The sequence below is a fragment of the Arvicanthis niloticus genome, chromosome 21 (genome assembly GCF_011762505.2).
Source record: "Arvicanthis niloticus isolate mArvNil1 chromosome 21, mArvNil1.pat.X, whole genome shotgun sequence".
Taxonomy (NCBI): Eukaryota; Metazoa; Chordata; class Mammalia; order Rodentia; family Muridae; genus Arvicanthis; species Arvicanthis niloticus.
In genome coordinates, this window is record NC_047678.1 from 10,194,335 (window position 1) to 10,213,532 (window position 19,198).

General features: G+C 42.3%; 1 protein-coding gene across 1 annotated transcript in view; it reads left to right on the forward strand.

Annotated features, from left to right (window-relative positions):
- LOC117693474 (uncharacterized) overlaps window positions 1-18,309 on the forward strand; it is a 30,473-nt gene extending 12,164 nt beyond the window's left edge. Inside the window, exons 5-16 of the mRNA XM_034484144.2 lie at window positions 1,055-1,113; window positions 1,873-1,897; window positions 4,170-4,280; window positions 8,159-8,226; window positions 8,666-8,690; window positions 10,139-10,179; window positions 10,593-10,617; window positions 10,838-10,906; window positions 11,825-11,881; window positions 13,311-13,440; window positions 14,683-14,845; window positions 18,089-18,309. Coding sequence (XP_034340035.1) covers window positions 1,055-1,113; window positions 1,873-1,897; window positions 4,170-4,280; window positions 8,159-8,226; window positions 8,666-8,690; window positions 10,139-10,179; window positions 10,593-10,617; window positions 10,838-10,906; window positions 11,825-11,881; window positions 13,311-13,411 — 581 coding nt within the window. The 3' untranslated portion in view covers window positions 13,412-13,440; window positions 14,683-14,845; window positions 18,089-18,309. The remainder of the gene's footprint in view (window positions 1-1,054; window positions 1,114-1,872; window positions 1,898-4,169; window positions 4,281-8,158; window positions 8,227-8,665; window positions 8,691-10,138; window positions 10,180-10,592; window positions 10,618-10,837; window positions 10,907-11,824; window positions 11,882-13,310; window positions 13,441-14,682; window positions 14,846-18,088) is intronic.
- The last annotated feature ends 889 nt before the right edge of the window (window positions 18,310-19,198 follow it).

Genomic DNA, 19,198 nt, shown 5'->3' on the forward strand with positions numbered 1-19,198 from the left:
TTAAAAAAAAAAACAGTGGGGCATTTCTGTGCACACTTGTAACCCCAGCACAATCAGAGCCAGAAAAAGGAAGGTTCTGCTTTTCGCTGGCTTCTAGTCTGGTTCCAGCATCTGCAAGAGACCTTGATTGAAGGAGGGAAGGAGGAAAAGGGAGAAAGCAGGATTGTTTTAATTTACCATTCTGATTGTTAGAGAATTTAATGTGACTACTTTATTTATTCCCCCTTCCCCTCAGTCCAACATATCCCATGTTCTCCCTTCAAATATGTCCTCTTCTATACCTATTGTTGTTACATAAACACTTGTGTGCCTTTAATGTTGCTCTTGAGTCTACATGTTTAGTGCTGCTAATTTGAAATCAAGCTATGAGGAGGGTTCACTCCTAGATAAAACTGATTCTCATTCATTCTCTCTCTCTCTCTCTCTCTCTCTCTCTCTCTCTCTCTCTCTCTCGTCATTGATTGGCTATAGCTCTTGATCTAAGGTGGTAGGTCAGTAGATGCTGCCATGATGCAGGCCCTGTTGAGCAACTGTATTGAGATTTCATGGGTTTATCATCCAGTTCATGTCTAGAAGACACTATCCAGCAGCATATGTCCTGTCCCTCCATCTCTTATAATCTTTCCACTCATCTTCCACAATGTTCCCTGAGAATTTTGACATGTAGGGGTTATCTTGTACATGTCCAAGTTTGGAATCCCACAGTATGTCCTCTGACCTCCACATGCAAAGTGAGGCACAGTGGTCCCTCCAAATGGAATACATGTGAAGACTTGTATTTCATCTTACTAATCAGAGACATTATTTAATGCTGCGTTGGGCTCCTACTGTCTGGAAATGCAGCAATTCTGTTACTCATATCTCTCTATGTCTCTCTTTGCTTTAATTTACCTTCAAGGAAAAGCAGTTCAGCAGCAGCCCAGCCATCTCCTTCATTAGGTCTAGTCACATGTGCTAAGTCCTTGTACTTTTATCTACACCAAGCTAAGATGCTGCATAAGTGGTTGCAGTACCATGAGCTGACTGTCAATTTCTGTCCCCCTCATGTTATCAGAGAATGCCACGGCTCCTTCACCAGTTGACGAAGAAAAGACATCAGAGTCCTCCGTGCAGGTAAGAAGGCCTTTCTTTTCTCTAAGACAGAAAAGTTACTTTGGTGATCTTATGTTTCTGTCAAATTCCCATTAGAACAACAGAACTTAACAGTGACATTGTGGGTATTAGAGATTTACCTTAGGGAAGAGGAAGAAATAGAATTTTATGAGCTTGTTCCTGCTTAAATAGAGCATAAACCTTCCGGTGTCAGGTAACATGGTTTGTGTACAGAAACCTTTTTATCTGAATAAAAAAGTCCCTCATTAGATAAACGTTATATACTATTTATTCAAAAGTTAACAGGCATATCATCTATTAAAATGTGTATTTTTCCTTAAGGGTCCTCTCCTGCTTGTTTCTTGAGTCTGTCAGCTAGATTGAGTTTGAGTCATTCGCCAAAACTATGTAGTGGGAAGCTTCGTGCATTGAATATTTGAATACTGAGGGTATAATACATTTAAAACATGATCATTCATGCAAATAATTGCAATGTCCCCCATCAAGGGATTAATCTGACAAAACATGTTATTAAATTGGTCTACTAGCATAAGGTGCTCTGATCTCACATTCAGTCATCATAAGTGTGCACCATATTAGTTTTTGTCACAAAGTATATAGCCTGTGTTTTCCATGACATCATCATGTAAAGTATTCTACAAGTTCGATTTATGTCTTTTTCCTATTCTACTTTACACTTTGCTGTGTCCCATGGTGAACCAAAGAACTATGCAGACAGAACTCAGCATGACCTGAGCCTTTCTTTCCTTTCAATTACAGGTGGAGCCTACAAGATTCAAATGTTGTATGTATTATAGAATTTCTTTCTCAACACACATTTTAGATAAGAATTATATAAAGACTAGCTGTCTGGTACACTACTGTGATATAAGATTTCTATTGGGAGTAAAACTTGGGAGTTTAAAGGGTAAAACGTGATACCCTAAGTACCCAGTCATGGCCCTGTGTCTACAGTAACTGCATTCAACTCTAATGCCTTTCGTTTGGGGAGGATTTTGTGCACCAGGCAGTGACTATATAGTTTTTTCCCCCAAGACAGTTATCTCCCATTACACAATCCACTTCCCAGTGACAAATTTGTCAATTCAAAATGGAAGATACCCATTTTACCTACAAAAATGTGTTTTACCCTCCCCAGACAGATGTGCAACAGATTTATTTCTTTGTGCAGTTGCTGGGGGGAATCATAACCCAAAGTGTAGAGCTAGGCCATCAGCCTCTGTAGCAATAGAGCTCAAGAAATACTTTTTACCACATTAAGGGTTCAGCAATCCCCGTGAGAGTGTCCAGCTTCCTAGCATCTCTCTGCAATAACTCAACCTAGTGAGATCCCATGCACTGATGAGCACCAAGAGTTGGCAGACGCCTGGGTAATGCTCTTTATGTCCCAAAAGACATTCACAAGTATGGTAGATGGAAAAGTCCACATGCTTGATCAGATCAGAGAGTTCGAAGATAGGAAGATATCTACATTTAAGAAATAGATTGAGTGTGTTTGATAACTGGACTTACAATAGAGACTTACAATGGCTCATTACAGTTAGAACTGGTGAAAAGGCTTAACCAATCAGACAACATTAACAAGAGCCTTAAGAACCATGTTATGGGCAATATATGGGCAATGTCTACTAAGAACTCCAGTTGGGGCTTGGTTATTGAGCAGTGCTGGATCACTCTTTTTGCTATATATGCATCTTTGAAGGTGAGCTCAAACTTGATTCCAATATTCCTTCTATCACTAGTGGTCAGTCTTCATACTGCCTGCTGAGTCTGAGTGCTCAGTGGAACAATATAGGCAGCTATGAGGTCCATAGAAAGAGTTTGGCTGGGATGCTGGATGTGTTAAAATGCCTTCAGAGTCAGGCCTTTGACATGAAAAGGATTTGTCACAGAGAGCTAATATGGGCAGAATGTATAGTCCAGTTGGTTTAGTGTGTTCCTAGCACGTGACAGGTCCTAGTTTTGATACCACTGTCTCTGATATGCGCCCATGTGTGCACACTTGTGTAACTGAACTGCAGTAACTCATTCTTTTATTTAAAGGTATTTCAAGCCTAATCTTGGATTGTAGATATTTCTGAAAATTAAAAAAGCACATGTAGGGAGTGGGCTTGTGGCAAATGCCCCTTGGAAGAGGAGTTTTTAGAAACTGGATTTTGATGAGTCAGAACACAGCAGGGACGGTATATACTTAGTGTACCGTTACTGTCCCACACTGCCCTTCCAGCTACACTTTATATGGGTGTCCACACAGTGGCTGAGGATGTTTGTCATCTAGAAAGCCACATGGTTCTAGATACCATCTCTCTCTCTCTCTCAGACCGCTTCTGTCAGAATTTGAACACAATGAAAAGACTATAACTAATATGGTGCCCAAAGGTGAAAAATAAGAGGTCACATAATATTCTATATTTCCCAGCTCATCAAAGGCAGTACCAACATGTTCTCCATGACTGTTAAATACCATGATTAAATAAAAAATGAAGTCAACAACAATCACGTTCCCTGTATTGGATCTAGTGGAATATTCACTGTGAATTCAGTTACAGAGTCCAGCTGAGTTCCTCTGGTACTTAACAACCATCATTTCTGACAGACATCTAGTATTTAACAAAGAGCATTTCTGCTCTACATGAGCCTTTCCTTATGGTTTACCATGGAGAGTCATCTTTTAAACCTGAAAGTCTCATGGGAAGTCTTTCTGAAACTTATATTGTTTGAGAGACAGCATGGAGAACAGAGGAATTGTATGAACAATATTGTGTTCATGTGTTTCTCAGAAGGATGTGTCTTCCAACTGGTACCATGCCCATATAACACGTTCAAGTTCTGCTGCTCTTTCTATTATCATAGTCACATAAATGTAGATATTACCTAAGGTGTCTGTGGAGTGCTTAATCACAAAATGTGGTGACCTTCCCGAAGCACAGTTCTGAGTCTGATGACTACCTGGAAACAGGGAAGGAGATCATATTAACAAATGCACAACCATGATTAATTTTCTATTTGCTGCCATAAAGCTAACATAACTCTTCCTGTTGTGAATGTATTCTCAGTTTTTTCACTTTTACAAAGATTTTCTAAGAAGGACCCACATCCTTCCCAGGCTTGGGCGGAACCTCCAGGTCCTCCAAGTACTTCCAAAGAAACATCAGCAAACGAAAAAGGTACTGTAAATACTGAGGATTTGCTTCAGTTACCTGTAGTAGTTGATTATCCTGTGTCCTCTATATAAAACTGTGAACAGACTTAGCTTCTTTTTAATAAGTGAAAAATGCTAATGTGTATCTCATCAGTAGAAATACAACCCTAAAAAGTACAGATGTATCTAAAAGTCACTTTGGCTCTCATTGAATAACATGAACTAGAGGAAAGGCAAGGCACATGTTGGATGATCCAGTGTGGCTTCACGTGATTTAGGCAGGACTAGGTGAGCCACTCTCTGTACTACTTACTCCTACATGTGGGTGATACATTTGGATTAGATCTGAAGAATCTTCAGAGTACAGGTGAATTATATAAAAACCTTCTTGGTCATGTTCAGTGAGAGAGAGTCCCAGAAATGCTCACATTACACCCTGTGCTTGGGAGTATGAGAGAGTGGGAAAGAAATCTGTAAGGACAAGGAAAATGGAAGGCTTCTCTGATTTTCCTCTTTCATGGGCATAAGGATAAGTAAGCAGGAGCTGTCCACAGAAATGGCACCTAAATTATTTTTCCACCCCCTTTAAAAAAAGACTTTGAGAAAAACAATCTAGGGATGAAAGGTTTATTTTGCCCCTTAGCTTGGGAATGCTGGGCATCTATAGAGTTAGAGAGAAGGCCAAAGTGGTATCACGTTATAACCACAGGTCAATGTTTAGACCTGTTTCAAGGGCACCCAGAGAATGGACTAGCTAAACTGGCAGAAAGACTTTTGAGTTTGGCCTGGGAAATAATGGTCAACCGTGTGATTTTAGCTCATTTGCAGTCTCTTCTCCTCACCCTGCACTGACTGGCCTGTAACATAACTAAGGCAATGGAGATTAGAGAGCTGGCCCCATCTTACAACCACTAATCTACTGGATGAGGAGGAACCTTGCCTTTGGCCCAGCTTGGGGCATTTTGTTTTATGCATTCTGAGTTCAATCTATAAGATGCAGAGGGTGGACTTGATAGTCCCCATGAACTAGTATCCATGTACTAGGGCTTAAGAAGATGATTTCAGCCCTCCTGGGACCTATCTGGACATTGCCTGTGTCTGTCCTCTACGCTTTAGTGTACTTGTGTATTTCACTCTTGCAATATGAAGTCCATTTCCCCCAAGTGTCTTCAGTAGGTGTAGGTGGTATATCTGGTTCCCCTGAGATCTCATTGTGTACTGCTACCTTCGACTCACCTTTTATAGGCCATCTGTGTAATTTGAATAGATTTTGTCTTCACTGTAAACTCAGGGGCTCCTGCTTCTAAGCAGTGTGCTCCATAAAGACCCAGGCCTCTCCTCTGCCCCATGCTCCTCATTCTCCTATCTCCTTATAAGCTCTTTCCCACACCCTTCTCCAACATCTTCCTCCTGATCAGCACCACCTTGACTCTGACCTCTGTGCCTGGCAATATGTGGAATCTTGGGCTCCCTTTGCAGGGAAGAGAGAGACACAGAGACAGAGACAGACACACACACACACACACACAGAGAGAGAGAGAGAGAGAGAGAGAGAGAGAGAGAGAGAGAGAGACAGAGAGAGACAGAGACAGAGAGACAGAGAGAGAGACAGAGAGACAGAGAAGAGAGAAGAGGAGAGGAGAGGAGCGGAGCGGAGTGAAGCTAAGAGAAGAGAAGTGAGAAGAAGAGAATGACTAATCCAAGTAGCCTATGTAGTTGCACACACCTTTCATCTCAGCACTTGGGAGGTAGAGGCAGGAGGATCTCTTGCATTCAAGGCCAGTCTGGTCAACACATTGAGCTCCAGGACAGCTACACAGAGAAACCCTGACTTGAAAGGCTAATTAAAAAAAAGAGAGAGAAGAGAAGCAAAACAAAAACTCAGCCAAAGAACTCAAAAGTATACTGCATGTCCTAGAAATATTATAGTAACCAGAAACACGTTTATTATAAAAAACAAAATGAATAATGATTCAGTTTATAATTCCATAAAATGTATGCAGAATATTAAAAATCAAAATATTTTTGTATTTTCACACACCCAGCATATGTAGTGCTTTCCATTAGAAATTCATGACATCATCATGGTATATGCAGATAATGTCTTGACAGAAGAACACTTGATATGCAAGCAATGGCACCTGAGTCTGAATCCATAGGAAACACATAGAAAGACCAGACATATATGTGTGTGCTTATAAACATAGCGCTATCTGTGGTAGGGACAGGAGGACAGCTCTGACTTGATGTCTGCTGGCCTAACTTTAGCTTCAGTGAGAAACACTGCTGAAGGAAAGAAATCAGAGAAGTGATACAATACAGCAGAATAGTGGATACTCTCTTGTGGCCGCCATGAAAATGGGCACAGGCAGGCACTCACACAAAGGCGCGGATATCCCACAAGTGAATAAGCATACTTACATGCCCACATACACATGTACTCACAGACACTGGGCCTTAAAAATAGTTTAGCCTTATTTTTCTTTTGTGTATAAACCTTTTGCCTACATATGTTTATGTGTATACACCTTGTGCGTGCCTGGTGCACCCAGAGGTCAGAGGACAGGTCAGATCCTCTGGAACTAAAGTTGATGAGCCACCATCTAGACTCTGGGAATCAAAACCAGCTTCCTGCAAAAGCAACAATTGTTCTTAACCTCTGAGCCATCTCTCCTGCTCCTAGCACTTGGATGCTTATATGGCATGCATGGCTTCTGTGATAATTCCCTGTATAGCTCCAAGTATCCTCTTTTGTATAAACATTCGTGTGTATATTTAAACTTACAGTTTTTGATTTTTCCCTTTCACATATCCTTGGTGCTAACCCTGCACTCTGTTGCTGTGTTGGAAGGGAGCTTCAACAGAGGGTATAGAATTCTAAGCTCTGTGTTCCTATCTGAACAGAGCTTCAGTGTCAGTGGGAAAGACATAAAGCTTCATGTCTTGGTTGTACTCAGAACTCGCTCTGTGTGTGTGTGTGTGTGTACATTGTCCTCCATAAGTGTAGGGTTTAGATTGTGAAAAGAATGTGCGAAGTGTGTAGATCATCTCCACAATATTCATTGTGATTTCATTCTATGGAATGTTTACCACTGAGGAAACCACCAGAAAACCACAATATGACCATGCTGTCAGCAACAGATCAGTTGGGAAAATTTGTTTCTATTCCAAGGACAGAAATTATGTAGATCTATTGGTCCACTCTAAAAATAATGTCTGCTCCAGAGAAAAGCTATGCAGTAATCCTGCCTTGGTCCTGCTCCAACACAACAACTTCTAAGGTTGTTCTTTCCCTGATACATGACTGCCCCTTTGTAGTCCATACACTGAACTGGGAGTGGAGCATGACACCACTGGATGGTAAAATGCCACATAGTTCATTGTACTTGAATAACGTTCTGGGTTGCTGTAAGCCTCACTTGGTTTCCAGCATCCTGTGGTACCCAGATGTACAGCAGAGGAGAGACTTTTCATAGTCTTTATCTTCTCATGTTCACCACTGTTACTTTAAAAACCATATTCCATTGGGTACCCTGGATTATCTGATCCTCAAGATATTATCCCCGAGAGTTTGTACTAGATTCCACCTAGCATAAGTTAAAACTCATATTGTTTCTTGGTCCTAGAAGACCAACTATCTGGTCTTCAAGTGATTGATATGAGTAAGAGACTTGAAACATTGGAAGAGTGTCTTGTCATCTATTGCTATCAGCATAGTGCAGGTGTTTCATTTTCCTTTTCTTCCTTGCTCCTCATTGACTCAGTGCTTTCACTGAGGATGTTCCAGTAGCCACTCAATCTAGCCTTTAAAGCATAGCCATCTTGTTGAGTAAGTTAAGCAGTGCTCTCTAAGGAAGCCATGGGCCACAGCACCAGTGATTAACAGTCACTCTATCTTCCTAGGAATGCAAAATGTTCCAGACATTAAAGAGCTATTTTTTAAAAAAGAAGAGTTTGAACCTCATGATGAGGTAAGGTGACTTTTCTTTGACCGAAATAGAAATATTACTGTCTGAGTTTCCTATTTCATTTAAGTTTGGCTCTCAAAACATAGTAGCATGTGTTATTCATGCTGTGCTTTGTTTTATGGAATGGTAGAACAGTCCCTTACCAATGAAAACCTTATGGGAAAAGAGCTTTTATGAATGGCACAGTCAGGTATAGGATGGATACTAGCATCCATCCCTCTTGCTTAACCACCTTGTCGTTGATGACTGAACAGGAGTTAAAGATCCATCATTCATGCAAAGATCGTGGGTTTGCCACAGATATATCTTATCTCTGCTCTGCCAACTATTAATGTTGGGAGTACCATGCCTTTTCATTTCCAAGGAAGAGAAATAAAGATATGTGCCCACAAGTCAGGTGGAGTTTCCCTCAATCAATATGTCTTTGTTTCTGTAATTTCAGGGGTCCTGGGAAGAATACCAAAGCTGTAAGTACTGTTTAACTCCTTGCTGAGGAAAAATGTAAATGCTAAGATAGGTTTGGCATCTCTTACTGGCTTCTCTTTCATCGGCCAACCAACTTGCTGTTTCTGGGAGCAAGTCAACATGTTTTTTATTTTTTGTTTTTTGTATTTATAGATTTTTCTAGATCTACTTTTACAGTCAAGTTTCTGCATAGGTTTCTGTGAGGCCGTGTGCACATGGAATCCTGGAGTTTGTGTGCTTCAGTGTCTTGTGATTTTGAGTGGATATGATTCCGTGTGGTGTTATGGGTTATGGGAGATATACTTCATACTCCCATACACACTTAATTGAACTTTTTAGTTCATTATCCCATTGGTTTCCGTGGCATTTGTGCCTGGATATAGTTATCATCCTTTCTTCAGAAAACAACCTAAGAATCCCTGGCTCTCAAAATTGTATGCAGAAAGAAAGTGAAAACATGAATCCATTCATGCCATGCAGTGCTCTCACTTCTTGGTTGAGCCTTAAATTCATTTAAGAAATCTGAAGGCGCTGGGCTCTGAGTGCAGCATGCGGTTCAGAGATGCGGCCCATCCATGATGAGGTGTGTCTGTTGTCCAGTTAATTACATAAGGTAAACTAAGATGTTGCCACATATGCTTGAAGGCACTCACGGGAAAGTCCAAAGACTCCCTGTTGTGTCTGGTCATTTCACACAGTCATTTGGAGTTAAAAGCAATTATGAAGGACCCTAAGGAGACTACTACATCAGTAGGTTTTGGACTCATGTCTTAGAAGCTGGCCTGAAACATAAAAACAAAGTTACTGAAGTACTATAGTACACTTGATAATAGCACTGTGAGAAATAAGGTTTTCCAAACTTGCTTGCCAATCACCAAGAAAAGATTTAGTTGAACAGTCCTGTGCAGTTCTGAAAAACACCTGTTGGTAACACATATCTAGTGTTAACCAGTATACACACTGAGCTTTAAAACTTCTTATTTTTTTAAATTAAATCATATCAATTTTCTTTTCTCATTTTCTGGCCATTGCCATGTCGCCTACCTTGTTCTCTCTCAAACTCATGTCTGATGAACACAGTGTGTGTGTGTGTGTGTGTGTGTGTGTGTGTGTGTGCGTGTTCGTGTGCATGTGTGTGTGTCTGAGTCTCCTGTTTGGTTTTAAAAAACCAACTAATGAGCTCTGAAAACTTATACATAAAAATAACAGGAAGTGTGGATCAGCTGGATTTCTTTTGTATTGTTTGAAGTAGTTTTAGTTAAAGAGCAAGGATCATAGGTATCATTTTATTCTGGTTTCCCCCCTTTCTTGAACATCCTTCTACACTGGAGAATGGACTCACAGCAGTCCAAGCTATCTCCATATAGTCCTTTGCACATTGAGAATGTTCCCTGAGTCTTTTCTAATCGCTAGTTATTAACAACCTGACAGTTACTCTGTTTTATCCTAGATTTCCCACATGGGGTTCATGTTCCCGACTCTAGACAAACAGTAAGAACACTTTCTTTGTCTGCTATAGAAATTTAGGTCTGATTGTATTCCATTTGTGTTACTCTTTGAAAAATTGTTTCCTTTGTGGAATTCAGAGGTTTGTTTGTTTGTCTACTTTACTAGTGGGTCTCCAGCTCTCTGGTGTTACTGATATTACCATATTCATTAAAATTGGACCATAGAGGCAGTTTCCTCAAAAATGACTTTTCCTGCTCTATTAAGGATTGTGTGCCTGCAATGTAAATGGGCTGGAAAGTCCACCGTGGGAAAGACTCTTTCCATCTTTACCTGTGTCACTTGCAGCACCATAGGGCTTGTGTCTATTGTTCCTAAATCATTCAGAGAAAGCCAGACCATAGTGACATATACAATAGGGACCAATCCTGACAATGCTTTCTTTTTTATAATTGCAGATGGCTTCCACCATGGTAGAGAGTTGTAAGTATCTGAAGTCCCTCCCCTGTTCAGGAAATATCTTAGTGTTCCATTTCTGAGAAACCTCACTCCAAGTTCCTTTTGGGAAGAAGGGCTGAAGGTTAAATGAGAGAAAATGATTCTGCCATAGAGGCTCCCTGGAAAATGCCAAGAAGAACTAGGGTTAATTTCATGAGAACCAGTGTGGCTTCATGTGATACACCCCACTCTGATTTTCTTGCAGATGTAGCCCAGGTGGGAGACACAGATGTTGAAGAACAAGAACAACTGGATAGTAAAGAGAATTTTCCTGGTAAGTAACAAGGTCCTGTGGAGATCAACAGGACAGGGCTCAAGAAGCAGTGGGGTTGTACATTCTGCTCGCCAGGCTGAAGCAGTGGGAAAGGCATCAGTGAGATGTAGGAGATTTGTTTGATTCTCCTTCCAGCCATAATGATAAAGAGGAAGAGAAGCAAAGCACACACACACACACACACACACACACACACACACACACACACACACACAAACCCACTGGCAATTAAAGATGAGCCAGAGGACTTGGAGGAATGGCTTTTTAATCAAGAGCACTGACTGCTCTACCAGAGGACAGAGATTCTAATCTCAGCACCCATATCGCTGCTCACATCCATCTGTAACTCCAGTTTCAAGGCATCTGATGCTCTCCTCTGGTCTTGATTGGCACTGCATGCATGTAGTACACAGGCATTTCCAGGCAATACAGCTGAAATAAACTTAAAAATCAAAGCCTTCTCCCTGCCTCTCTCATTGCCAAAGCTCCAAGCCTCTGATTGTAATCTAGATCTCCTTGCTCATTGCTTGTTTGACATCTGGTGTTCACTTCGGATTGCTGATTTGGGATAGAACTCTCAGTTGAGTATAACTCTCTGTAGTCACTGAGATGTCCCTGAGTACAAAGGCCATGAAGTGTGGGCCCAATAACGCAGAAGAAAGAAATCCTCTTCCAGCTGGTCCTGCAGGATTTATCACAGCACCTCCATGGTCCTCTCTTGCCTGTTAAGTCTCTCTATAAAGGGCACTCTATGGGTGGATGGCAGAGTGAGTAGGCTGGTCTCACTGCAGCATCTTCTGTAACATGAGGAGTCAAAGAACCATTGGAAAGCTGAGGCTGATATGTTGTGAACTAGTATGGCTGTATCTTCTGTAGGCAGAAGTGAGTGAGCCAGCCACTCTGTTTATTTTCTTGTAGATGCTTATGAAGTACAGCATTGGGAAATGAGAAAAAGAGCAAGCACTCTTTCTCCTGGTAGGTAACTGCATTCTCAGTCTATACTGTCATGTGGGGAAGGTGTCAGTAGGGAAAAGGATAGAGGGAAGGATATATGTGAGCTCATTACCAGCCTGTAGACTGACCTGTAGCGTGAATGGGTCAAAGAACACGTTGACACCTGTATTAGAACCTCTGACCTAGTACTTGACAATGGATCTAGAACTCGGGTCCAGCTATGACCTGCTTTTCAGATATTCCTAATTCAGAGTGGGCACATATGTTCCCAGGATTTAAAAGGCATGGACACTTGTATTTTCTTTTCAATGTCCTTTCTGGCTTTATCCTCCTACCTGTGTCTGAACCTCACTTCCCTGCCATGTCTCACTAGATAGATCTCCTTGTGTTGTCCTCCCGTATGCCAGGTCTTTTCTCTGGACACTCTGAAACGTTTGTGTACTTCATGCTTAGTATATTTCTCAGCTGTCTCCTCTTGTCCAGAGCATGAATGAAAGGAGACTACATTCCCCAAAGTCTTCTGTGAAACCCCTGTAGTGGGGTCAGAGCTTCCTTTATTTTGAAGTCTGTCTGTCTGCCTGCCTGCCTGTCTGTCTGTCTGCTTGCCTGCCTGGCTGCCTGCCTGCCTGCCTGCCTGTCTTTTATTCTTCGTTTAATACATTGATTCTGCCTTGTATAAACTCAAGGATTCCTTTTTCTTATCAGGTGTCCACAGAGACGCAGGTGCCCAGCTCATTGGCCACATTGACCCTGATTCTGACTCTTACCCACAGCCTTTCCCAGCCTCTTCCCTATTTCCTGAGCAGCATAGTGACTCTGCACTTTGTGCCTAGTAATCCATAAAACGCTGATTCTGCTAATTTGGCTGCACTGCCCACCTAATGTGACCTAACCATCTAATATGTGGTCCCCTGGATTCATTCCCCTTTAAGTTTATTCAGTCTATTTAGTTGTCCCCTTCCCTTGAAACTCAGCCTCACTTGAGGCCCACACAAAGTTCATGGGACAGCCAAACTTCAAATGGGAAGTGTATACAATGGGACATTGCTTAGGGACATGCCCAGTAAGACATAGCTGAATCTTGCCAAGTCATCTGGTTCATGCCTTCCTTTGTGGAACAGTGGTGAAAGGTTATTTTTGCCCCACTGAGGAAAGCAGGGGAGCCGAACAGAATGGGGACAGGGATGCTGAGCACAGCCCAGTGAGCAAGCTAAGCTTTGTTTCTGATGTAAGAGGAGACCTAAAGAGAACATCCAAAAGTTGCATCCGACAGAACAACAGCCAATACAATTTTTCCCAGACAATGTTGATATAAGAAAGGTAGGGTATGTGTTGGAAGTCACTCACCTGGCATGGTCAGCTTGCTGCTTGTAAGAAATACCCAACAGGGTCCCAAAGCTTTGTGCCACACTCATTTCCTATTTTGAACCTATTTGTACTCTGTTCCTAGCGGTCAACACACTATTTGTACATCGACCAGGATCTTCCGAGTCTGATGAGGAAAGTACACCCATCAGAAGGAAGAAGAGGAGATACAAGAGGCGCCTTTAATTAAAACCCTTCCCTTCCATATTCCCCCAGTGAGTACAGCACATCCAGAGGCTTCGGGAACTTAAAAAGCACTGGATGTGGTAAGGGGGAGTGCACAGAGAAACAGAGACAGACATTCTAAGCCCCCAGTTCACCAGGATAAAGAATTGGTGTATCAAAACCTTGTACAGTTATCAGGAGATGTTGAGAAAAGAAGGGTAGATGGATACAGGGCAGGGCATATGGGGAGGGGGTTGAGGTTTGGAAGGACAATGTTTTAGCAAGATAAAACAATAGTCTGAGGTACAAATCCCAAGGTGGGAAAGGAATCTGGCATCCAAGGGAACCATCAGAACACGTAAAGTCCCCATGGACGGTTTCTTACTTAGACTTACTATTGCTGTGATGAAACACCATACAAAACTTGGGAAGGATAGGGTTTATTTGGCTTACATATCCTGAATCACAGAACATTGAGAGAAGCCAATTGAGAAACTCAAACAGTGAAGGAACCTGGGAGCAACATTGATGCAGAGGCCAAAGAAGATTCCTGCTTACTGCCTTGCTTCTTAATGCCTTACATAGCCCACATTCTTATAGAATGCAGGATCTGCAGACTATAGCTGGCCCCACACACAATAGGCTGAGGCATCTCACATCAATCACTAATTAAGAAAATGTCCTGTAAGCTTGCCTCCAGCCTGGTCTTGTAGAGGCAATTTCTCCACGGAGGCGCCCTCCTCTCAGATGACTGTAGCTTGTGTCGAGTTGACATTAAAATAGCCAAGACTAAGGTCATGAGGGTGGACGGCAAATACATAAGTCAAGTCATGAAGCACCATAAGGACTATATGTTGGTGGAGTGGGGCTAATTGTGTCAAAGAATATATAAATGGCATCAGGAGTAAAGAGTGGGGAGGTGAGGCTGAAAGGTGAGAGCGGAGAAACCTTGCCAGGCCAGATTCAATAACACTCAGTACAGGGCTGAAGAGACTTGATGGAGGGAGAAAGGTGACTGTGCAGGAGCTCTTTCCACTGCAAGGTACCAAGATCCCCAAGATCTGTGGTACCGTCCCACTAGAAACCACACCTCTACCTTGCCAGGGCTTTTGGTAGGTATGAGGTACTGGAGGCACTGAGAGTTGGAAGAGACAGGAAGGAGACCTTGAACATAGCACAGTCCTCAGGGGAAGTGGATATTCTCACCTACGACAGGTCTAGGCAGGGCTGTTCAAGCCACTACAGAGTTCCATGTCTTTTGAAATAACGCTTTACTTCTCCTCTGTTCACAGGCCCCATGTCCTTGGTATGAATGCGGGGGGTGGGTGGGAGGGGGGACTTCAGTAGCTGCAAGTAGAGAGATGTTAACCAATGGCCAGAACAAACACCGTACAAAGCTTCTACCAGGCGTATGAATCCAGGGACAAGGTGCCTTGTCACCTGTGAAGACCTCTGGTAAGATCTAGGACCTTGCTTTGCTCTTGAATCTCTGTTATCAGCCTCGTTAGACTCCTATTCTCCCTGATACTGTACTTGCCAGGTTGTTCTGTCATTTCAAACTTAACTGTAGAAATGCCTAGGTGAGCTGGTTTATTTTGTCAACTTGTAACATGATCTAGAGTTATCTGAAAGGTGGGAATCTCCATTGAGAAAATGATTCCATAAGATCCACCCACAGGGCATTTTCTTTCCTTTATTTTTTTCCACTAATTTATGTATTCACTTTACATCTCAATCTCAGCCCCAGCTCCTCCTAGTCCCCCCCTCCCTGGCTCACATGGCCCCTTACCCAACTCCCCACTCCCCTTTTGCTCTGGGAAGGGGGAGGTCCCTCGACAGGAACCAACCCATTCTGCTACCTCAAGTGACTGCAGGACTAGGTATATATTCTTCACTGAGGCCAGACAGGACAGCCCAGTTAGGAGAGCAGGCTCCACAGGCAGACAGCAGAGTCAGGGTAAGCCAGCGCTCCAGTTGGTGCATCTGTATGAAGACCAAGCTGCGAGTATAGCAGAGTATCAGTAAGAGCATCAGTGATTAGCTCTTGCCTATGGGTTGCTTTTCAAATTGGGCCAGTCATTGGTTGGCCATTCCCTCTGTCTCTGTGACATCTTTATCCCTGAACTTTTTGTTGACAGGACACATTTTAAGTCAAAGGAATTGTGGGTAAGTTGGTGTTCTTATCCCTCCACTAGGAGTCCTGCCTAGCTACGGGATGGCCACTTCAGCCTCTGTATGCCCCAATGCTAGGAGTCTCAGCTAAAGTCACCCTCATAGACTTCCTGGAGTCTCCCCATCCCAGGTCTCTGGCACCTCCTAGAGATGCACACACCACAACATGCCATCCCATCTACCTTCAATTTCTGTTCACTCTCTCTGCCCCCTTTCTCACCCTGTTCCCTCCATCCATCCACTTCCAATCACAATTTTATTTCCCCTTCTGAGTGAGATTGCAGTACCCTCTCTTGGGCCCACCTTGTTACTTGGCTTCTTTGGGTCTGTGGATTATAGTGTGGGTATGCTGTACTTTATGAATAGTATCCACGTATAAGTGAGTATATGTCATGCATGTCCTTTTGAGTCTGGGTTACCGGACTGAGCATGATATTTTCTAGGTCCATCCATTTGCCTGCTAATTTTAAGATGTTCTTGTTTTTAATAACTGAGTAGTATTCCCTTATGTTAATAAACCACATTTTCATTTTTGATTTTTGGTTGAAGGGCATCTGGGTTGTTTCCAGTTTCTAACTGTAACAAATAAAACTGCTGCAGATACAGTTCAGCAAGTGTCCTTGTGGGATGGTGGAGCATCTTTTGGGTATATGCCCAGGAGTGATACAGTTGGATATTTAGGTAGAACTCTTCCCAATTTTTTGAAAAAAAAAAAAAAAAACCCCACCAAATTGATTTTCAGAGTGGTTATGGGTTTGCACTCCCACTAGCAATGCAGGAGTGTCCCCCTTGCTCCACATCATTGTCAGCATGTGCTGTCCCTCGAGTTTTGGATCTTAGCCATTCTGATACATATAAGGTGGAATCTCAGAGTTGTTTTGATTTGCATTTCCCTGATGATGAAGGGAATCGATCATTTCTTTAAGTGTCTCTTAGCCATCCAAGATACCTCTGTTAAGAATTCTGTTTTGCTCTGTACTCTATTTTTTAATTGGGTTATCTGGTTGATGTCTAACTTCCTAAGTTATATATGTATTGGATATTTTACCACTCTCAGATGTAGAGTTGGTGAAAATTTTTTTCTATTGTGAAGCTTTTCAGTTTTGTGAGGTCCCCTTTATGACATGTTGATTGTAGTGTCTGAGTCGTTGGAGTTGTGTTCAGAAAGTCGTCTCCTCTACCAATGTATCCAAAGCTATTCTCCACTGTCCTCTATTAGATTTAGTGTATCCGAGTTTATGTTGAGGTCTTTGATCCACCTGGACTTGAGCTTTGTGCAGGGCAATAAAAATGGATCTGTTTGCATTCTTCTACATGCAGACATTCAGTTAGCCCAGCAACACTTGTTGAATATGCTGTCCGTTTTTGCATTGTATGGTTTTGGCTTCTTTGTCAAAAGTTAAATATCAATAGGTGTGTGGGTTTATTTCAGGGACTTTGATTTGATTTGATTCTTTTGATCAAGCTACAAAGTGTCCAGGATTCTTTTTATCTCTATTGGTGAGTTTAGGACTGTTAAGTCAAAGTACTCAGATGATCCAAGATTGTTCTTCTGGTCTTGACTTTGAGTATAATACAGGGAGGCTGTATCTTCTAGTCTTTGGTCACATTCCAGCTTCAGGTAAGTTTGTAGTGATTGTGAATAATTTCAAAAGTGCATATCTTGGTGTAAGAAAGAGTTCATTGAGTTGGGCATGTTCTCTTCATTCAAAAATGTGACCACATTTGGTCTTGTGGGTCATAGCTAGGATTTGTATCATTGGATTTAAGGTTTTCTCTGGCAGCTTGTCATAAACAATAAAATGAGAATCATTAGTTAAGATATTCCAGTGGGTACTCTGTCAGATTATATCCAGATAAAATAGGAAGACCAACTTTCTTGAATCTAAATGTGGGGAGCAGTATCAAGATATTTGGTTTTATCACCATCAAGTGCCTCTACTGTTGTTGTGCTCATATAAATAAAATAATTAAATCTTAAAAACTATTTTTACAAAAAGACATCGTAGTTATGCATGTGTAGATGGTGGAGTCCATGATGCTACTTGGAAAGTATTTTATAGCCTTGCTCATGGCAACTCTGTGAGCCAGACAGCAGGATGGTTTCCCCAAAGGCAGGGTATCTCTTTGCATTGAATCTCTCTTAGTTTGGTGGATGAACAGAGGAGGGTTACATGGCTAAGAATGCAATAATACAGTCCAGCTCCTGTATTCTCAAAGACTGCTGTATATCTGGGGCTTTGACATCGACTTGTGCATTAAGAAAGCTTAGTTATGGGAAAGTTAATACCTTATGCTCAAGTACACAGGGTTGGTGATGTAAACACATGCATATGATAGCACACAGGAACACAAGCACACAGGAACACAGCAACACAAGGTTTGAGGAAATCAATAGTGGGGAGTACATGACAGATAAAAATTACTGAACCTTCCCAAGCAGAGATCTGCTGTAGAACTGAGGGATGGAAAACATCATCTTTCCCTCCCTGAACTCAACTTTCTCTTTTCCTTCCTAATATTAAGAGCATTATGGAGAAGGAACCAGATTTCTGTCCTCTGCTGCATCATTTGACACATCATGCTACCTGGCCTGTTTGTGGACAACATACAGTGAGACCGACATCAGAATAACTTGACCAGCTGTCTGCCTAGGTTAACGAAGCTCTCTATGACCAGTTTCTCCCTATCTGCCCAGCCTATTTACCCAGATTGCCCTCTTTTTATAATAAACTCTTTCAAAGTTACCTGTCTCTCTAGAGTTTTGTACCCCTCTCATAGCATCTCAGTTGTGAAAGTGGTTTTCTGTGTAGTATTTTGTTGTGGCCCTCCCCGCTCCACGCTTGGGGGCCAAAATGTCCCGGACCGCTCTGCCACCTCAGTCTGTGGGTCGGGGGGGGGGAGAGAGAGAGAGAGAGAGAGGGAGAGAGAGACAGAGAGAGAGGAGAGGAGAGAGAGAAGAGGAGATAGGAGAGAGGATAAAGGGGAAGAGACTCTAAGAATGGAGATAAGACAGGGTGTGTGATCAAGTCCAGTTTCTCATCTATTGTCTCTCTTCATATCTCTCTTATTGTCTCCCTTCTCTCTTATTGTCTCTTTCTGTCTCTCCTTTTCTCTTATTGAAGGGAAGACCGGGGTATCTATAGGCTTTTGCCAAGTGCATTGTAGGTGTGTGGATACTACATGCCTTGCAGGTGTGGATATGATGTAAGCCTTACAGGCGTGTATGCCGTGGATAGCATGTGCACCAGTGTGCCTTGCAGGCGTGGATACCACTTGCCCCTTGCAGCTGGGGGCACTAAACAGCAAAACAAGACATGTGGGATAAACAAGATATTTATCACAGTGTGCTCAGCTGTTGTAGGCTGTTGAAAAACAAGTCTCTTGTCAGGGTATATGGCTCGAGATGGCTGCACAGATGATACCTGCTTTCTGCTACAAGTCGGCTCCCAACAGTATTTGATTTTCCTCTCTTAGGGTTTTTCTCCTTATCCTCAGGTGTCTAATAGCAAAGTGCCTAAACCATTGCTGTTGACACCTGGCCATTGGAGCCTTCTACATACCACACAGCCAGCTGATTTCCATAGAGCTGCTGTGGGAGTCTTAGGGTGAGCTCTGCAGACATGGATGCTGTCC